Consider the following 20,985-nt stretch of genomic DNA (forward strand, 5'->3'; position numbering starts at 1 on the left):
GTTTTGAAAGAGCAGCCCCTTATTCTAAGATTATGCCCCCTAGTTCTAGTTTCACCCATCTTTGGGAACATCCTTACTGCATCCACCCGATCAAGACCCTTCACAATCTTATATGTTTCAATAAGATCGCCTCTCATTCTTCTGAACTCCAATGAGTAGAGTCCCAATCTACTCAACCTCTCCTCATATGTCCGCCCCCTCATCCCCGGGATTAACCGAGTGAACCTTCTTTGTACTGCCTCGAGAGCAAGTATGTCTTTTCTTAAGTATGGAGACCAAAACTGTATGCAGTATTCCAGGTGCGGTCTCACCAATACCTTATATAACTGCAGCAATACCTCCTTGTTTTTATATTCTATCCCCCTAGCAATAAAAGCCAACATTCCGTTGGCTTTCTTGATCACCTGCTGCACCTGCATACCAACTTTTTGATTTTCTTGCACTAGGACCCCCAGATCCCTTTGTACTGCAGTACTTTCCAGTCTCTCGCCATTAAGAAAATAACTTGCTCTCTGATTTTTCCTGCCAAAGTGCATAACCTCACATTTTCCAATATTATATTGCATCTGCCAAATCTCCGCCCACTCACCCAGCCTGTCTATATCCCCTTGCAGGTTTTTTATGTCCTCCTCACTCTCTACTTTCCCTCCCATCTTTGTATCATCTGCAAATTTTGATATGTTGCACTCGGTCCCCTCCTCCAAATCGTTAATATAGATTGTGAAGAGTTGGGGACCCAGCACCGACCCCTGTGGAACACCACTGGTTACTGGTTGCCAGTCCGAAAATGAACCATTTATCCCAACTCTCTGCTTCCTGTTCGATAACCAATCCTCCACCCATGCCAGAATATTACCCCCAATCCCGTGATTTTTTATCTTAAGTAATAATCTTTTATGTGGCACCTTGTCGAATGCCTTCTGGAAGTCTAAATACACTATGTCCACTGGTTCCCCTTTATCCACCCTATACGTTATATCCTCGAAGAACTCAAGCAAATTTGTCAGACATGACTTCCCCTTCATAAAGCCATGCTGACTTTGTCCTATTAAATTATGCTTATCTAAATGTTCCGTTACTTCCCACAGGAAGTTAAGGGGTTGCAGCAAAAGCTGGAGTTCCTTGGATGAGCAGAGAAAGTAAAATTAAAACGAGACTTTAAAAAAAGGTCTATGATAAACTTAGGCCTTGGAGAGGGCGCAGAGGAGATCTACTAGAATGGTACCAGGGATGTGGGACTTCAGTTGTATGGAGAGACTGGAGAAGCTGGGATTGTTCTCCTTAGAGCAGAGAAGGTTAAGGGAAGATTTAATAGAGGTGTTCAAAATTATGAGACGTTTTGATAGAGTAAATAAGGTGAAATTATTTCCAGTGCTGGGTGGATTGTTAACCAGAGGGCACATATTTATGATAACTAGCAAAAGAACCGGGGGGCAGGGGAGATGAGGAGAACTTTTTTTAACGCAGCGAGTTGTTATGATCTGGAATGCTCTGCCTGAAAGGGTGGTGGAAGCAGATTCAATAATAATTTTCAACAGGGAATTGGACAAATACTTGAAAAGGGAAAATTTACAGAGCTATGGGGAAAGAGCAGAGGAGTGGGACTAATTGGACAGCTCTTTCAAAGAGTCGGCACAGGCACGATGGCCTCCTTCTGTGCTGTAAGAGTCTATGATTCTAATTAGATTAAAAGATGCAACTGATATGGATAATTTTACTAAAGTGATGACTGCAGCAGAGTCACATGTCCGCTTTTATTCTAGATACCCCAGCATCGACAAACACAAACAGAGGAAAGAGAGAAGTAGCAGCACTGAAAGAATTTATGAGCTAACATTGACCACGTGTCTGGCCACATTGGTGAGGGACGAGGCTTTCTTACCTGTCCCCTGAACGCTGACCTCACTGAGCGACACCTGCGGCCGTTTTCTCATTTCCTCTTTCTCGGTCAAGTGCTGACGTAGTAAGAGCCAGAAGGTGAACGTGTAGATAATCTGTAACATGGAATATGTACCTGTGCACTCCAAATATCAGCAATTTAAGCCCACAGTCAAATCCAGCACAATCCCAATCCACCACCTTCTCACTCCATCCTGTATTTTTTAAAAATGATTTGGGCCCATTTTGGATCCTTGAAAGGGAAATGTTCAGTTTCCAGGCAACACAGTAAAACTGGGCAGTGATTGGATTCAGAAGAGAATGAGGGCTGCCAATCAAGACTACAAGCCAACCAACTGATGATGTCAATGGACGATTCCCTACCCCAACTGTAATAAGCAGAACACGTCGCTAAGCAAAGGCAAGGCTCTTACTCAAAACTGACGGTTATTGGTGCGTGTGAGGCTGAATGGGAAAGATGTAGTGAGATTGTTGACGAGGATCTGTATTACAAGCATTTCCACCCAAACAACCGATGCCCTTTAACCTTTCTTTCCCAGGCAGGGATTGGAAGCGTCTGGTCAGACTCTCTTGGACTCTCTTCCACTTTGAATCGGGGATTGACAAACTATTTTTTCCTGAGCTTTATGTCCCATGCACGCTCCCCTCGTTCTAAGAAACAGTATTTTCGCATAATTAATGTTGCCGTGGAAATTATCGGTGACCTTGAATACTTCAACAGTTTTGTCACTGTTTTAAAGCTGCTCCCTTACATTTTTGGATTTTAAAATGAAGCCCAATCACATCATTAGAACCTGTTCCTCCCAAGCTCGTTACATTTACCACATGATCATGTCTCAAATTACTCATATTCTGTATCCCAAAAAGAGGACTTTTGGACCTCTTCACTGTTAATTATGCTCCATACTTTTGTGTTGTCTGTAGATCCTGATATTGTATCCCTATACCAAAGTCCAGATCATTTATAAACATTGAGAAGAGCAATGGTCCCAACATTGACTCGTGGGGGTCACCATCGTTTACAGCCCTCCAGTCCAAAAAACATCCATTAATCATATACTCTCTGTTTTCTGCCCATTACGCCCAGCATTCTCCACATGCCCCTCCACACCACCAACCCCCACCACCCTCCAATAACATTGTTGCGCCCCTCCCAGTTTGGGAACCTCTGACTTGCATTATTCAACTTTGATCACGCATGCTGTTACAATGAATTCAATGATTAACAAGGTTATTGTTCGCCATGCTCCATGCAAACCTTGGCAACCAGATGCACGCACGCTGTGTTTGAACGCTTCAGGTCAAAATCGATCAGCACAGCGTTGGACACTCCAGGGAAGAGCTCAGCCTCACTGAGCTGCAGGCCTGTAAAGAACTGTTGGGTTATCAGCAAGTTGCCATAAACCACCAGAAAGGGAGAGCTCAGCTTTGCCCACCGCTGGCGGTCACGCAGCATCCAAATCACGCAGGACCAGATCAAAAGGGCAAAGGTCAGCCAGCTGTTGTAAGTAATGCTCCAGACCTGAGGAGGAGAAGGAGAATTATCGATAAGTGGCAAAGCCCCCTCTACATCAAGGGGCCTCTAGCAGAGGACCAAAACATCTATTTTATCGCTGCCTTAGTAAAGCAACAAAATGATCCCAGGAATCAGAGATTTAAGTTTTGAGGAAAGGTTCATGAAGCTGGGCTTGTTCTCTTTGGAAAAAGAGGAGGTTCTAAGGTGACTGAAGGTGATATAATGAGGTTTCAAGACTATGAAGGCAATTAGCAAAATTAATCTAACTAAAGTGTTCAAAGTGGTGAAGGATTCAAACACGAGGGACACAAGTTAAAAAATGAAGAGGTTAGAAGGAAAAAGTCAAGTGGGATTTTTTTAACCAAAGGGTAACAGATTTGTGAATTAAATTATTAAGGAAAGGTATTGAAGCCAACAGTATAAAAGTGGTCAAGAGACCTATTGGATACATTGTTGGAGAGAGAAATGATTGAGGGATATAGTAAGAAGGTAGGTGGGTGGGGTAGAGGGATATAGTAAGAAGGTAGGTGGGTGGGGTAGAGGGATATAGTGAGAAGGTGGGCGGGTGGGGTAGAGGGATATAGTGAGAAGGTGGACAAGTGGGGTAGAGGGATATAGTGAGAAGCTGGACAAGTGGGGTAGAGTAATATAGTGAGAAGGTGGACAAGTGGGTAGAAGGATATAGTGAGAAGGTGGGTAGGTGGGGTAGAGGGATATAGTGAGAAGGTGGGTAGGTGGGGTAGAGGGATATAGTGAGAAGGTGGACAAGTGGGGTAGAGGGATATAGTGAGAAGCTGGACAAGTGGGGTAGAGTAATATAGTGAGAAGGTAGGTGGGTGGGGTAGAGGGATATAGTGAGAAGGTGGGTAGGTGGGGTAGAGGGATATAGTGAGAAGGTGGACAAGTGGGGTAGAGGGATATAGTGAGAAGCTGGACAAGTGGGGTAGAGGGATATAGTGAGAAGGTGGGCAGGTGGGGTAGAGGGATATAGTGAGAAGGTGGGCGGGTGGGGTAGAGGGATATAGTGAGAAGGTGGACAAGTGGGTAGAAGGATATAGTGAGAAGGTGGGTGGGTGGGGTAGAGGGATATAGTGAGAAGGTGGGCGGGTGGGGTAGAGGGATATAGTGAGAAGGTGGGCAGGTGGGGTAGAGGGATATAGTGAGAAGGTGGGCGGGTGGGGTAGAGGGATATAGTGAGAAGGTGGGCAGGTGGGGTAGAGGGATATAGTGAGAAGGTGGGCGGGTGGGGTAGAGGGATATAGTGAGAAGGTGGGCAGGTGGGGTAGAGGGATATAGTGAGAAGGTGGGCGGGTGGGGTAGAGGGATATAGTGAGAAGGTGGGTAGGTGGGGTAGAGGGATATAGTGAGAAGGTGGACAAGTGGGGTAGAGGGATATAGTGAGAAGCTGGACAAGTGGGGTAGAGTAATATAGTGAGAAGGTGGACAAGTGGGGTAGAGGGATATAGTGAGAAGCTGGACAAGTGGGGTAGAGGGATATAGTGAGAAGGTGGACAGGTGGGGTAGAGGGATATAGTGAGAAGGTGGACAAGTGGGGTAGAGGGATATAGTGAGAAGGTGGGTGGGTGGGGTAGAGGGATATAGTGAGAAGGTGGGTAGGTGGGGTAGAGGGATATAGTGAGAAGGTGGACAAGTGGGGTAGAGGGATATAGTGAGAAGCTGGACAAGTGGGGTAGAGTAATATAGTGAGAAGGTAGGTGGGTGGGGTAGAGGGATATAGTGAGAAGGTGGGTAGGTGGGGTAGAGGGATATAGTGAGAAGGTGGGCAGGTGGGGTAGAGGGATATAGTGAGAAGGTGGGTGGGTGGGGTAGAGGGATATAGTGAGAAGGTGGGCGGGTGGGGTAGAGGGATATAGTGAGAAGGTGGGCAGGTGGGGTAGAGGGATATAGTGAGAAGGTGGGTGGGTGGGGTAGAGGGATATAGTGAGAAGGTGGGCGGGTGGGGTAGAGGGATATAGTGAGAAGGTGGGCAGGTGGGGTAGAGGGATATAGTGAGAAGGTGGGCGGGTGGGGTAGAGGGATATAGTGAGAAGGTGGGCAGGTGGGGTAGAGGGATATAGTGAGAAGGTGGGCGGGTGGGGTAGAGGGATATAGTGAGAAGGTGGGTAGGTGGGGTAGAGGGATATAGTGAGAAGGTGGACAAGTGGGGTAGAGGGATATAGTGAGAAGCTGGACAAGTGGGGTAGAGTAATATAGTGAGAAGGTGGACAAGTGGGTAGAAGGATATAGTGAGAAGGTGGGTGGGTGGGGTAGAGGGATATAGTGAGAAGCTGGACAAGTGGGGTAGAGGGATATAGTGAGAAGCTGGACAAGTGGGGTAGAGGGATATAGTGAGAAGGTGGACAGGTGGGGTAGAGGGATATAGTGAGAAGGTGGACAAGTGGGGTAGAGGGATATAGTGAGAAGGTGGACAGGTGGGGTAGAGGGATATAGTGAGAAGGTGGGCAGGTGGGGTAGAGGGATATAGTGAGAAGGTGGACAGGTGGGGTAGAGGGATATAGTGAGAAGGTGGGCAGGTGGGGTAGAGGGATATAGTGAGAAGGTGGGTGGGTGGGGTAGAGGGATATAGTGAGAAGGTGGGCAGGTGGGGTAGAGGGATATAGTGAGAAGGTGGACAAGTGGGGTAGAGGGATATAGTGAGAAGGTGGACAGGTGGGGTAGAGGGATATAGCGAGAAGGTGGACAAGTGGGTAGAAGGATATAGTGAGAAGGTGGACAAGTGGGGTAGAGGGATATAGTGAGAAGATGAGTGGGTGGGGTAGAGGGATATAGTGAGAAGGTGGACAAGTGGGGTAGAGGGATATAGTGAGAAGCTGGACAAGTGGGGTAGAGTAATATAGTGAGAAGGTGGACAAGTGGGTAGAAGGATATAGTGAGAAGGTGGGTGGGTGGGGTAGAGGGATATAGTGAGAAGGTGGGCAGGTGGGGTAGAGGGATATAGTGAGAAGGTGGGCAGGTGGGGTAGAGGGATATAGTGAGAAGGTGGGCAGGTGGGGTAGAGTAATATAGTGAGAAGGTGGGCAGGTGGGGTAGAGGGATATAGTGAGAAGGTGGACAAGTGGGTAGAAGGATATAGTGAGAAGGTGGGTGGGTGGGGTAGAGGGATATAGTGAGAAGGTGGGCAGGTGGGGTAGAGGGATATAGTGAGAAGGTGGGCAGGTGGGGTAGAGGGATATAGTGAGAAGGTGGGCAGGTGGGGTAGAGTAATATAGTGAGAAGGTGGGCAGGTGGGGTAGAGGGATATAGTGAGAAGGTGGGCAGGTGGGGTAGAGGGATATAGTGAGAAGGTGGGCAGGTGGGGTAGAGGGATATAGTGAGAAGGTGGGCAGGTGGGGTAGAGTAATATAGTGAGAAGGTGGGCAGGTGGGGTAGAGGGATATAGTGAGAAGGTGGGCAGGTGGGGTAGAGGGATATAGTGAGAAGGTGGGCAGGTGGGGTAGAGGGATATAGTGAGAAGGTGGGCAGGTGGGGTAGAGGGATATAGCGAGAAGGTGGACAAGTGGGCAGAGGGATATAGTGAGAAGGTGGACAAGTGGGGTAGAGGGATATAGTGAGAAGGTGGACAGGTGGGGTAGAGGGATATAGTGAGAAGGTGGACAGGTGGGGTAGAGGGATATAGTGAGAAGGTGGACAAGTGGGGTAGAGGGATATAGTGAGAAGATGGGTGGGTGGGGTAGAGGGATATAGTGAGAAGGTGGACAAGTGGGGTAGAGGGATATAGTGAGAAGCTGGACAAGTGGGGTAGAGTAATATAGTGAGAAGGTGGACAAGTGGGTAGAAGGATATAGTGAGAAGATGGGTGGGTGGGGTAGAGTAATATAGTGAGAAGGTGGGCAGGTGGGGTAGAGGGATATAGTGAGAAGGTGGGCAGGTGGGGTAGAGGGATATAGTGAGAAGGTGGGCAGGTGGGGTAGAGGGATATAGTGAGAAGGTGGGCAGGTGGGGTAGAGGGATATAGTGAGAAGGTGGGCAGGTGGGGTAGAGGGATATAGTGAGAAGGTGGGCAGGTGGGGTAGAGTAATATAGTGAGAAGGTGGGCAGGTGGGGTAGAGGGATATAGTGAGAAGGTGGGCAGGTGGGGTAGAGGGATATAGTGAGAAGGTGGGCAGGTGGGGTAGAGGGATATAGTGAGAAGGTGGGCAGGTGGGGTAGAGGGATATAGCGAGAAGGTGGACAAGTGGGCAGAGGGATATAGTGAGAAGGTGGGATTGAGGGATATATCAGGAAGGTGGGCAGGTGGGATTGATTTGTGACAAAGGGTGTGCCTAATGATTGTCTCCTATTCTAACAATCTTTACGTTCTTTCCACAGAGATATTCAATCTCACAACGTGCATTGAGGTCACATCTCACAATTTTGAAACTCCAACAATCTTTCAACAAAATTTTAAGAATCTTTCAGATGTTAAAAAAAGATGCTAAAGTGACATTAGTATTCAGGCTATGTGACAAAAACAGTCCATTAGCTTGAATCACAGAATCATAGAAAGTTACGGCACAGAAGGAGGCCATTTGGCCCATCGTGTCCTTGCCGGGATATCGAGTTTATCGATACTGATACCTTGTACCAACCACACAACTGTTTTAATGAAGATGTTCCTGCTATTGCCAGGACATTTCACGGTGATGTGTGTGGTTTCCATGACATAGAGTTTGTTTCCCAAATTGTGGCAATAAATTGAGAGTTTCCTTGTGATGTGATGCGCAGATGTCTCACTGAGATTTATTCTGGAGGTCTCAGTGAGATAATACAAGTAGCACCAGCAAAGAGCTAAAAGGAAGTTCCGCCTTCACCCTTACCATCATGAATATGAGTGCACTGGCATAGCTCTGCTGCATGATGAAGTGGCCAATGATTGCCAGGCTGCTGGGCGGTTTCCCAGTATCTCCCTCCATAGGCTCCGGCTCCGTGTATGCTTCTGCAGGGGAAGGAACAAAAGAGAGATGACTACTGTCCTGAAACAAGGCAGGGAGCATTGAGAGGGTGTAGGGAAGAGCAATAGGACTGACCCCAAGTGTCACGGGATTAAGCAATGCGGAAAGGTCAGATAAATTTAAGCTGTACGGTACAGGAAAAGGCAGTAAAGGAAGGCCTTCATCAAAGTATTTAAATAATCGACACTTGGCTGAGGTACATATCCAGTAGACCTAGAATATCACTTCAAAGTAAACCAGAGGACATGAATTTAAATTAGTGAAGGCAAATTTCAAACAGGTTATCAGGACAATCTTATTTATTCAGAGTGAGAAATGTTTGACATAATCTGTCAGGCAGGTAAAAGAGGCAAATAGTATAAATAATCAAAGTACAGTTAGATGCCATGATGGGAGAGTTAATGTACCAGAGGGAGGGGCTTCAATGGGAGAGTTAATGTAGCAGAGGGAGGGGCTTCAATGGGAGAGTTAATGTACCAGAGGGAGGGGCTTCAATGGGAGAGTTAATGTACCAGAGGGAGGGGCTTCAATGGGAGAGTTAATGTACCAGAGGGAGGGGCTTCAATGGGAGAGTTAATGTACAGAGGGAGGGGCTTCAATGGGAGAGTTAATGTACCAGAGGGAGGGGCTTCGATGGGAGAGTTAATGTACCAGAGGGAGGGGCTTCAATGGGCGAGTTAATGTACAGAGGGAGGGGCTTCAATGGGAGAGTTAATGTACAGAGGGAGGGGCTTCAATGGGAGAGTTAATGTACAGAGGGAGGGGCTTCAATGAGAGAGTTAATGTACAGAGGGAGGGGCTTCAATGGGAGAGTTAATGTACCAGAGGGAGGGGCTTCAATGGGAGAGTTAATGTAGCAGAGGGAGGGGCTTCAATGGGAGAGTTAATGTACCAGAGGGAGGGGCTTTGATGGGAGGGTTAATGTACCAGAGGGAGGGGCTTCAATGGGAGAGTTAATGTAACAGAGGGAGGGGCTTCAATGGGAGAGTTAATGTACCAGAGGGAGGGGCTTCAATGGGAGAGTTAATGTACCAGAGGGAGGGGCTTTGATGGGAGAGTTAATGTACAGAGGGAGGGGCTTCAATGGGAGAGTTAATGTAGCAGAGGGAGGGGCTTTGATGGGAGAGTTAATGTACAGAGGGAGGGGCTTTGATGGGAGAGTTAATGTAGCAGAGGGAGGGGCTTCAATGGGAGAGTTAATGTACCAGAGGGAGGGGCTTTGATGGGAGAGTTAATGTACCAGAGGGAGGGGCTTCAATGGGCGAGTTAATGTAGCAGAGGGAGGGGCTTCAATGGGAGAGTTAATGTAGCAGAGTGAGGGGCTTCAATGGGAGAGTTAATGTACCAGAGGGAGGGGCTTCAATGGGAGAGTTAATGTACCAGAGGGAGGGGCTTCAATGGGAGAGTTAATGTACCAGAGGGAGGGGCTTCAATGGGAGAGTTAATGTAGCAGAGGGAGGGGCTTCAATGGGAGAGTTAATGTAGCAGAGGGAGGGGCTTCAATGGGAGAGTTAATGTACCAGAGGGAGGGGCTTCAATGGGAGAGTTAATGTACCAGAGGGAGGGGCTTCAATGGGAGAGTTAATGTACCAGAGGGAGGGGCTTTGATGGGAGAGTTAATGTACCAGAGGGAGGGGCTTTGATGGGAGAGTTAATGTACCAGAGGGAGGGGCTTCGATGGGAGAGTTAATGTAGCAGAAAGATGAGATTTGTTGAGACAAAAGTCCTTTTCTTATCACCAACTTCTCTTGGGGAAAAATTACTTCGATAAAAATGCTGGAAATGTACAGTGGGTCAGTCAGTATCTGAAAGGGGAGGACAGATGAAACGTTTCAGGTGGATTGGTAACGGGTCTGGTAGTCTCCCCGAAACGTTAAATTGTGACTCCTCTCAGACACCGAGGACCCTGCTGATAATTTCCAGCATGTTCGGTTTTTATTTCAGACTTCAAGCATTCAGTTGCCCTTTATATCACTGCCTCCTCCAACAATGTCATTAATTGTATTGAAAGCAAATTGAGACCCAAGAGTAATGAGGGTCGATTTTAACCCACGGGCAATGGCCGGGAGGCACGCGGTGCCCAAGGTCCTTGGCGTGAGGCCAGAGCCACTTTCAAGGCCAGGCCTCATTCCATGTTCCCGGTGAGCTGCGAGATCTGTTCCACCGTTCACAAACAGCTCACGGACCAGAGGAGGGGCTGGGAGTACCAGTACAACACAGCAATAACCATTACTGCACTATTTCCCAATACATTTCCTGCCACTTACCCACATTTTATGTAGTATTAGGAATCTTACCAGAGTCGGAGGAGTGCTGAGTGTACACTGGGGAGCGGTACATCTGTGCTGGCAGACAGTTATTGTTCCCCTGGGGCTTATAGAAAGGAACAGCCAACTCCATTGTATGGTCGCTTACTGGGTAAATCAATGGCTGCTGCAATCAGGGAAAATATTAAAGTCAAGGAACAATGCACTGAAACAACATCCCTGTGTATTACAGAGCACAATATACCTGTTACTAGTCACAATGTACAGAGACCTTAAACCCTGTGTGTTACTAGTCACAATATACAGAGACCAAGAGTGGCTCGGGAGCACCACTACTGACCGAACTGACCGAGTCCTGAAGGACATAGCTGCTAGACTGGGCCTGCTGCAGGTGGTGAGTGAACCAACTCGAGGGAAAAACCTACTTGACCTCGTCCTCACGAATCTACCTGTCGCAGATGCATCTGTCCATGACAGTATTGGTAGGAGTGACCACCGCACAGTCCTCGTGGAGACGAAGTCCCTTCTTCGCACTGAGGACACCATCCAACGTGTTGTGTGGCACTATCACCGTGCTAAATGGGATAGATTCAGAACAGATCTAGCAGCTCAAAACTGGGCACCCATGAGGCGCTGTGGGCCATCAGCAGCAGCAGAATTATATTCCAGCACAATCTGTAACCTCATGGCCCAGCATATTCCTCACTCTACCATTACCAACAAGCCAGGGGATCAACCCTGGTTCAATGAGGAGTGTAGAAGAGCATGCCAGGAGCAGCACCAGGCGTACCTAAAAATGAGGTGCCAGGCAATGACCATCTCCAACAAGAGAGAGTCTAATCACCTCCCCTTGACATTCAACGGCAGTACCATCGCCGAATCCCCCACCATCAACATCCTGGGGGTCACCATTGACCAGAAACTTAACTGAACCAGCCACATAAATACTGTGGCTACAAGAGCAGGTCAGAGGGTATTCTGCAGCGAATGACTCACCTCCTGACTCCCCAAAGCCTTTCCACCATCTACAAGGCACAAGCCAGGAGTGTGATGGAATACTCTCCACTTTCCTGGATGAGTGCAACTCCAACAACACTCAAGAAGCTCGACACCATCCAGGACAAAGCAGCCCACTTGATTGGCATCCCATCCACAACCCTAAACATTCTCTCCCTTCACCACCAGCGCACTGTGGCTGCAGTGTGTACCATCCACAGGATGCACCGCAGCAACTCACCAAGGCTTCTTCAACAGCACCTCCCAAACCCGTGACCTCTGCCACCTGGAAGGACAAGAGCAGCAGGCACATGGGAACAACACCACCTGCACGTTCCCCTCCAAGTTACACACCATCCCGACTTGGAAATATATCGCCGTTCCTTCATCGTCGCTGGATCAAAATCCTGGAACTCCCTTCCTAACAGCTCTGTGGGAGAACCTTCACCACACGGACTGCAGTGGTTCAAGAAGGCGGCTCACCACCACCTTCTCAAGGGCAATTAGGGATGGGCAATAAATGCTGGCCTTGCCAGAGACGCCCACATCCCATGAATGAATAAAAAAAATCCCAGTCTGTTACTGGTCACAGTATATAGAGACCCAAATCCCTGTATGTTACTAGTCACACTATACAGAGACCCTAATCCTAGTGTGTTACTAGTCGCAATGGGTGTTCTATTGGATACCCCCGAAACTGGGTGCATGGTGTGTGATTAACCCTCACTGGGACGTTGACATGCAGGCAGTACGTAACATTCGTGCTGTCTGGGGATTTACCTGATTGCTGCGACCAGCCAGGTCTATCTACGCTGTTGAGTAGCTACTCACCAGCAGGGGGCCCCGATAACGCGAGTGGCTCGCACCGCTTAAAGGCAGCCTGCACCTCTTCTTTGCAAAATATAAGATAGGGTCCGCACGGAGTCTGAACGGAGACCAGACATCGCACACGTAAAACACAGATGCATGTTCTGTCCCTATGTTTACAAACTGTTGAGTTATTTTAAAACATTGAATAAAGGTTGCGCACCGCTAAATCCCACAACCTCCAATCTGCAGGCCAGACCTCACAATCTGCCAGTTCGAGTTTGTACCTGGCCTGCGAGAGTGCGTGCATCAAGGTTCTCTGATGATGCACTAGAGGCCTTGGTGCAAGAGGTGGACAGAAGGAGGGGCATCTTATATCTGCAGGGGGGAGGGTGGCAAGAGGCCCTCCAGACATACGGCCAAAAGGCAGTGGGAGGCAGTGGGGGATGAAGTCAATGCCAGGCGCATAGCACCACGAACATGGATGCAGTGCAGGAAGAAGTTCAATGCTTTGACACGAGTGGTCAAGGTGAGTGAGGTCAACTGTCAAGTGGCATCTCCTACCAACTGCTCCATGCACTACACCCCGCATCACCCACATACCAATAAACTCTTTCAATCAGTACTCAACTCTTCCAATCAGATGCTTCCTCTCACCCTCACACGTTGCCACTGTTGCAAGCCACACACCACAATTCACAGGTCACACACACTGACAGCTATTCAACCATGGCAGGCACATCACCCAAACATCTTGCAGGACACTCACCGACACACATCCCACTTTCTTGCAGGAGAAGGTGGCGCATAACAGGAGGCAGCAAGTGACAGTGGCTCCATGGAACATTAACCTGCTGTCCTCTCTCTGGGTGACTGCATTCCTGTCCCACCCTGTCACTCTGCCAGTGCCCTTGCTGTTGCCTGTCAGCTAGTCAGCCCACTCCCTGTAGAGTCCTGAAACTTTATTATAGGAATATAGGATTAGGCCACTTAACCCCTCGAGCCTGTTCCGCCATTCAATGGTTGATCTGTGACCTAACTCCATATACCCGCCTTAGCCCCATATCCCTTAATACCTTTGGTTAACAAAAATCTATCAAACTCATAATTTAAAATTAACAATTGAGCTAGCATCAGCTGCTATTTGCAGAAGAGAGTTCCAAAACTCTACCACCCTCTACACGTAGAAGTGTTTCCTAACTTCACTCCTGCAAGTCCTGGCTCTAATTTTTAGGTTATGTCCCCTCGTCCTAGTATTCAAGTATAGGAGACCTCCAAAAATAGGTACAAATGCATCAGCAGCCAGAAGCAATAATCCAGCAACTAACCTGTAACTCCTGCATGATCCCTTTCTATAGCGCTGGTGGGGGGGTCCTCCATGCTGTTTATGACCTGTTCAGCTGTGCGAGGTTAAGACAGCGCGTTGGCTGGAGCGTTGAGTTCTAAAATCACATCTGTCCCTTTAAATCAGTGTTGTACACTGATCTACCGCATAATCTCCCTACTTTACATGCTGCCGGCATTCACTATCTGTGCATGCATGAACGCCTTTACCAAGATGGCGTCCAGAGCACATCACACTAGAAGTGTACGCGCACATTTAGGACGCCATTGTGGGTCCTTAGGAGGCTGCGTAATGCCTACAAAATGGGCGCTGTGCAGCCCAATATATAGAGACCCTAATCCCAGTGTGTTACTAGTCACAATATATAAATGTCCCTGGGACAGCAGTGGGTGAAGATTGTTGTCTTGCTAGTCCCCTATAGCTCTGAAAAATTTCAGATCAATACAGAGGGATGAAGTCCATTTGCTTTTGGTCACTATTAAAATTCCAGGTTAACTGAATGATTTACATTTGGACATTGCTGTTTTGCTTCGACCTTTTTCCTGTCACTTTCGACAATCTGTAAGTTTGCTTCGTCGTCGATATGTTCGGACAAGTTTTCCACGGAGTCAAGTTCCATCTTTGGAAGATCAGCCTGTTAGACAATAGGACATTTACACAGAAAACCTTCCGTATTATAAATAAACATGTATTTACTGTGTCTAATCTGAACTGTTATATAAAGGAGTCAACAATAGTCTTCTGGTGTGAATATTACTTTGGAAGACTTAAAGAAACTTTCCTTGTGAAATTATAATTTGAAAAGGCACTAAAATCACTGGTCTTTCTTGGCCCAGTTGGTAATTACACTGCCTAGTGTGGTACAGCGCCATAGAGACGGGAAGGTCCCAAGTTTAACCCTTGCGTTGAGTCTGTGTTGGGAAAGTCAATCTCAGCAAGGGAGTAGTACAATTACAACCCCTGGGCTTGGTGCGGCGGTGGGAATTCAGCCACCCCTCCTGCCACTGATTACCCCTTCTGGGCGCTCATTGTCTAAGTTGATACATGATGAATGTCCAATTGGTTGAGAAATTGGGGTGGGGGGAGGGTGGCCCAAGGAAGCACGGAGTAATTGTCCAAGTTTGCCCTCCCATCGTGGGACTTTCAGTGAGTGGAAAATCATCCAGACTGGGAATTGTCTGAATCCCGAATCCCTGATATCCGTTCTGCAAAGTCCTGTGGTGAGGGTGCGCTCGAGTTAAATTACTCCTCAAAGCCACAGGAAGACCCAACTCTTTCTGGAAAAAGAGAGAGCAGCAAATTGGGAAAAGAGACCCATAAATTGCTATTAGAGATGTTGAACCAAATTTCCTACATAACTCAGAACAGTCACCGTAACTGTGGCAACTACATTGGAACAAAAATTACTGCGCTCTCATTGGGGGCAATTTTAACCCCCAAGAACGGGTGGGTTGGGGGTGGGTGGGCAGTAAAAATAGTTGATTTTTGGGGTGGGACCACAAACTGGCTCCGACGTCTCACTTCTGGGTTTAACCCAGGCATGTTAGGATGCGCCCGCGCAACGGAAACCTAGAAGTCCCGTCCCCACTAAAAGCCGGCGGGCCGATACTTAAAGGGGGCAATGTATCTCATTGCAATAGTTGAGGCACTTATTTCTTTGTGTATTAGAAATGTCAAATGAATTTAACCTTCCCTGTTCAGCTTTCCCATTGCTTCTGATTCCTGTCAGGTGAAAGTAGGCAGGAAGGGCCGGGTCCATGAGGTGAGTGCCTTTATTGCACTGCTTGTGGGCCCGGAGGAGCAGGGGTGCTTCATCCAGGCCCAACAAGCTCACCTGGTGCGACAGGGCCCCTGGGATCAGCTAATGACCCCCCCCAATGCTGGAACCCCTGTCCCCCTCCCCCCATCCCGGATTCTGGGCCCCCCCCGATCGTCTCCAAGGCCCACCCAATGTGGTCCACCTTCTCCCACCTCCCTGATTTGTTCCAGAGCCCACGATCTCTCTCTCCCGCCCCCCTCTCCGACTCGTGGCTCCTTTCCCTCCTGACAGGCAGCCAGCCTGTCAATCTGGCCGCCTGGCACATGGGAAAGCCGGAACCACAAATACTCACCTTCAGTTGAGTTGCGATGGCAGATTGCGACGCACTCATTTGGCTTCTGGGTTCCCCATGCGAGTATCTAGGGACGGGCTGGGTTCCCGGCTCGGGGATAAAATCATGCCCATTATGTCAACAGCACCGCCATTTTGAGCATCGTGATGCACACGGCTCAATTCTGTGTCCCAATAAATGGATGAAAAGTACCATCCGTTAAAATAAATAAACTCACACAGCCAGGGAGAGGGGGCGTGTTACATCAACGGCATGGCCGAAATCACGAAGCACTGCGGTTGCCCTTACCCCTGACTCGCTGAGGAGCAGCTGTCGAATTAATGTTGCTACGGTGTAGTACAGAACAAGGAGCACGATGGGGTTCAGAAGGACGGGCCAGTGCAGCCCATGGTGGGTCAGCAGTTGCCATGGTTCCGTCATGTTGGTGTTGATCACTGCCGTCATACCAACCAACCTGGGTCAAGAAAAAGGGGAAATTAATTACATTAATTGACCATTCACTAGAACCCTTTCAATATAGGAACAGGAGGAAGCCATTCAGCCCCTCGAGCCCATTCCGCCATTCTTAGAACATGGCTGATCTGTCCCTCAACTCCATTTATCCGCCTTTTGCTCCATATCCCTTGATACCCTCACCCAATGAAAATCCATCAATTTCAGTCTTGAAAGCTCCAACTGACCCCTCCCCCCCCCCCCACCCCCATCCACAGATTTCCACTGCCCTGATTTTGCTCCTGAACGGCCTGGCTCTAATTTTAAGATCCTTGAATCATGGAATGGTTACAGCACAGAAGGAGGCTATTTGGCCCATCGAGCCCATGCCGGCTCTTTGTAAGAGCAATCCAGTTAGTCCCATTCCCCCACTCTTTCCCTGTTGCCCTGCAAATTTTTTCCCTTCAAGTATTTATCCAATTCCTTTTTGAAAGCCACGATTGAATCTGCTTCCACCACCCTTTCAGGCAGCGCATTCCAGATCATAACTACTTGCTGCGTAAAAAAGTTTCCCCTCATGTCGCCTTTGGTTCTTTTGCCAATCACCTTAAATTGGTGTCCTCTGGTCTTGACCCTTCCACCAATGGGAAGAGTTTCTTTTTATTTACTTTATCTAAACCCTTCATGATTTTGAACACTTCTATCAAATCTCCTCTTAACCTTCTCTGCTCTAAGAGGAACAACTCCAGCTTCTCCAGTCTCTCCATGTAACTGAAGTCCCTCACCCTGGAACCATTCTAGTAAATCTTTTCTGCACCCTCTCTAAGGCCTTCACATCCTTCCTAAAGTGCGGTGCCCAGAATTAGACACAATACTAAAGATGTGGCCGAACCAGTGTTTTATAAAGGTTCAACATAACTTCCTTGCTTTTGTACTGTAAGCCTCTATTTATAAAGCCCAGGATCCCGTATGCTTTTTTAAAACTGTTTTCTCAACCTGCAAAGATTTGTGCACATATACCCTTAGGTCTCTCTGTTTCTGCATGTCCTTTAGGATTGTACCATTTAGTTTATATTCCCTGTCCTCGTTCTTCCTGCCAAAATGTATCACTTTGCAATTCTCTGCATTAAATTTCATCTGCCATGTGTCACCAGCCTGTTTATGTCCTCTTGAAGTCTATCGCTATCTTCCTCACTGTTTACTACACTTCCAAGTTTTGTGTCATCTGCAAATTTTGAAATTGTGCCCTGTACACCCAAGTCCAAGTCATTAATATATATCAAAAAAAGCAACGGTCCGAGTACCAACCCCTGGGGACACCACTGTATACCTTCCTTGTTTTGGATTCTCCCACTAGAGGAAATAGTTTCTCTCTATCTACCCTATCGAATTCCTTAATCATTTTAAAGACCTCGATTAGATTACCCCTCAACCTTCTGAATACTCAGCTGCCTGGGCAAACCAAGCAGAAAGTTACATAAAATGAGGAGCCTCTTGAGATGTTTTCACCTCCCATTCCAAATGTTGATCACTCTTTGCATGACAAATTCCACTTGACATCTTTCACTGTTCTTAACCTGTGCTCCCTTGCTCTAGTGTCCAGGGTTAACCTCATCTAACCTCTTTAATGTCTTGTATATTTCTGGAAGTCACCGCCTTTCAAGGTCGAAGAGATCCAGTTTCTCCAGTCAATCCTTTGATGTCAGGGATCAACTTCATGGAATCATAGAATCATAGAAGTTTACAACATGGAAACAGGCTCTTCGGCCCAACATGTCCATGTCGCCCAGTTTATACCACTAAGCTAGTCCCAATTGCCTGCACTTGGCCCATATCCCTTTATACCCATCTTACCCATGTAACTGTCCAAATGCTTTTTAAAAGACAAAATTGTACCCGCCTCTACTACTGCCTCTGGCAGCTCGTTCCAGACACTCACCACCCTTTGAGTGAAAAAATTGCCCCTCTGGACCCTTTTGTATCTCTCCCCTTAAATCTATGCCCCCTCGTTATAGACTCCCCTACCTTTGGGAAAAGATTTTGACTATCTACCTTATCTATGCCCCTCATTATTTTATAGACTTCTAGAAGATCACCCCTAAACATCCTACTCTCCAGGGAAAAAAGTCTCAGTCTATCCAACCTCTCCCTATAAGTCAAACCATCAAGTCCCGGTAGCATCCTAGTAAATCTTTTCTGCACTCTTTCTAGTTTAATAATATCCTTTCTATAATAGGGTGACCAGAACTGTACACAGTATTCCAAGTGTGGCCTTACTAATGTCTTGTACAACTTCAACAAGACATCCCAACTCCTGTATTCAATGTTCTGACCAATGAAACCAAGCATGCTGAATGCCTTCTTCACCACCCTATCCACCTGTGACTCCACTTTCAAGGAGCTATGAACCTGTACTCCAAGATCTCTTTGTTCTATAACTCTCCCCAACGCCCTACCATTAACAGAGTAGGTCCTGGCCCGATTCGATCTACCAAAATGCATCACCTCACATTTATCTAAATTAAACTCCATCTGCCATTCATCGGCCCACTGGCCCAATTTATCAAGATCCCGTTGCAATCCTAGATGACCTTCTTCACTGTCCACAATGCCACCAATCTTGGTGTCATCTGCAAACTTACTAACCATGCCTCCTAAATTCTCATCCAAATCATTAATATAAATAACAAATAACAGCGGACCCAGCACCGATCCCTGAGGCACACCGCTGGTCACAGGCCTCCAGTTTGAAAAACAACCCTCTACAACCACCCTCTGTCTTCTGTCGTCAATCCAATTTTGTATCCAATTGGCTACCTCACCTTGGATCCCGTGAGATTTAACCTTATGTAACAACCTACCATGCGGTACCCTGTCAAAGGCTTTGCTAAAGTCCATGTAGACCACGTCTACTGCACAGCCCTCATCTATCTTCTTGGTTACCCCTTCAAAAAACTCAATCAAATTCGTGAGACATGATTTTCCTCTCACAATACCATGCTGACTGTTCCTAATCAGTCCCTGCCTCTCCAAATGCCTGTAGATCCTGTCTCTCAGAATACCCTCTAACAACTTACCCACTACAGATGTCAGGCTCACCGGTCTGTAGTTCCCAGGCTTTTCCCTGCCGCCCTTCTTAAACAAAGGCACAACATTTGCTACCCTCCAATCTTCAGGCACCTCACCTGTAGCTGTCGATGATTCAAATATCTCTGCTAGGGGACCCGCAATTTCCTCCCTAACCTCCCATAACGTCCTGGGATACATTTCATCAGGTCCCGGAGATTTATCTACCTTGATGTGCATTAAGACTTCCAGCACCTCCCTCTCTGTAATATGTACACTCCTCAAGACATCACTATTTATTTCCCCAAGTTCCCTAACATCCATGCCTTTCTCAACCGTAAATACCGATGTGAAATATTCATTTAGGATCTCACCCATCTCTTGTGGTTCCGCACATAGATGACCTTGTTGATCTTTAAGAGGCCCTACTCTCTCCCTAGTTACTCTTTTGCCCTTTATGTATTTGTAGAAGCTCTTTGGATTCTCCTTTGCCTTATCTGCCAAAGCAATCTCATGTCCCCTTTTTGCCCTCCTGATTTCTCTCTTAACTCTACTCCGGCAATCTCTATACTCTTCAAGGGATCCACTTGATCCCAGCAGTCTATGCATGTCATATGCCTCCTTCTTCTTTTTGACTAGGGCCACAATCTCCCGAGTCATCCAAGGTTCCCTACTTCTACCAGCCTTGCCCTTCACTTTATAAGGAACGTGCTTACCCTGAACCCTGGTTAACACACTTTTGAAAGCCTCCCACTTACCAGACGTACCTTTGCCTGCCAACAGACTCTCCCAATCAACTTCTGAAAGTTCCTGTCTAATACCATCAAAATTGGCCTTTCCCCAATTTAGAATTTTAACTTTTGGGCCAGACCTATCATTCTCCATAGCTATCTTAAAACTAATGGAATTATGATCACTGGTCCCAAAGTGATCCCTCACTAACACTTCTGTCACCTGCCCTTCCTTATTTCCCAAGAGGAGGTCAAGTTTTGCCCCCTCTCTAGTCGGGCCATCCACGTACTGAATGAGAAATTCCTCCTGAATACACTCAACAAATTTCTCTCCATCCAAGCCCCTAATGCTATGGCTGTCCCAGTCAATGTTGGGAAAGTTAAAGTCCCCTACTATTACCACCCTATTTTTCTTGCAGCTGTCTGTAATCTCCTTACATATTTGCTCCTCAATTTCCCGTTGACTATTTGGGGGTCTGTAGTACAATCCTATCAAAGTGATCTCTCCCTTCTTATTTTTCAGTTCTACCCATATAGACTCAGTGGGCGAACCCTCGGATATATCCCCTCTCACTACTGCCGTGATGTTCTCCCTAATCAAGAACGCAACTCCCCCTCCTCTCTTACCTCCTGCTCTATCTTTCCTATAGCATCTGTACCCTGGAACATTGAGCTGCCAGTCCTGCCCCTCCCTTAGCCATGTTTCAGTAATAGCTATAACATCCCAGTCCCATGTACCCATCCAAACCCATCCGAGGCTCTTCTCTGCATGGCCTCCTGGGTTTGAACGTTTCCCTTGTGTATCGTTGACCAAAACTACACACCATAGTCCAGGTGCAGTCTGACCCGGCACTGCACAGCTT

At 47.4% G+C, this 20,985-nt stretch overlaps 1 protein-coding gene across 3 annotated transcripts in view; it reads right to left on the reverse strand.

Annotated features, from left to right (window-relative positions):
• Positions 1 to 20,985, reverse strand: part of si:dkey-11f4.7 (piezo-type mechanosensitive ion channel component 2) — a 156,381-nt gene that overhangs the window by 128,144 nt on the left and 7,252 nt on the right. For all 3 annotated transcript variants that reach the window (XM_068000710.1, XM_068000709.1, XM_068000708.1), the window contains exons 5-10: positions 16,182 to 16,347; positions 14,291 to 14,416; positions 10,665 to 10,800; positions 8,233 to 8,351; positions 3,158 to 3,421; positions 1,883 to 1,994 (exon numbers count right to left, since the gene is read on the reverse strand). In XM_068000710.1, coding sequence (XP_067856811.1) covers positions 1,883 to 1,994; positions 3,158 to 3,421; positions 8,233 to 8,351; positions 10,665 to 10,800; positions 14,291 to 14,416; positions 16,182 to 16,347 — 923 coding nt within the window. The remainder of the gene's footprint in view (positions 1 to 1,882; positions 1,995 to 3,157; positions 3,422 to 8,232; positions 8,352 to 10,664; positions 10,801 to 14,290; positions 14,417 to 16,181; positions 16,348 to 20,985) is intronic.

Source organism: Heptranchias perlo, chromosome 19 (assembly GCF_035084215.1).
Source record: "Heptranchias perlo isolate sHepPer1 chromosome 19, sHepPer1.hap1, whole genome shotgun sequence".
In the NCBI taxonomy this organism is placed as follows: Eukaryota; Metazoa; Chordata; class Chondrichthyes; order Hexanchiformes; family Hexanchidae; genus Heptranchias; species Heptranchias perlo.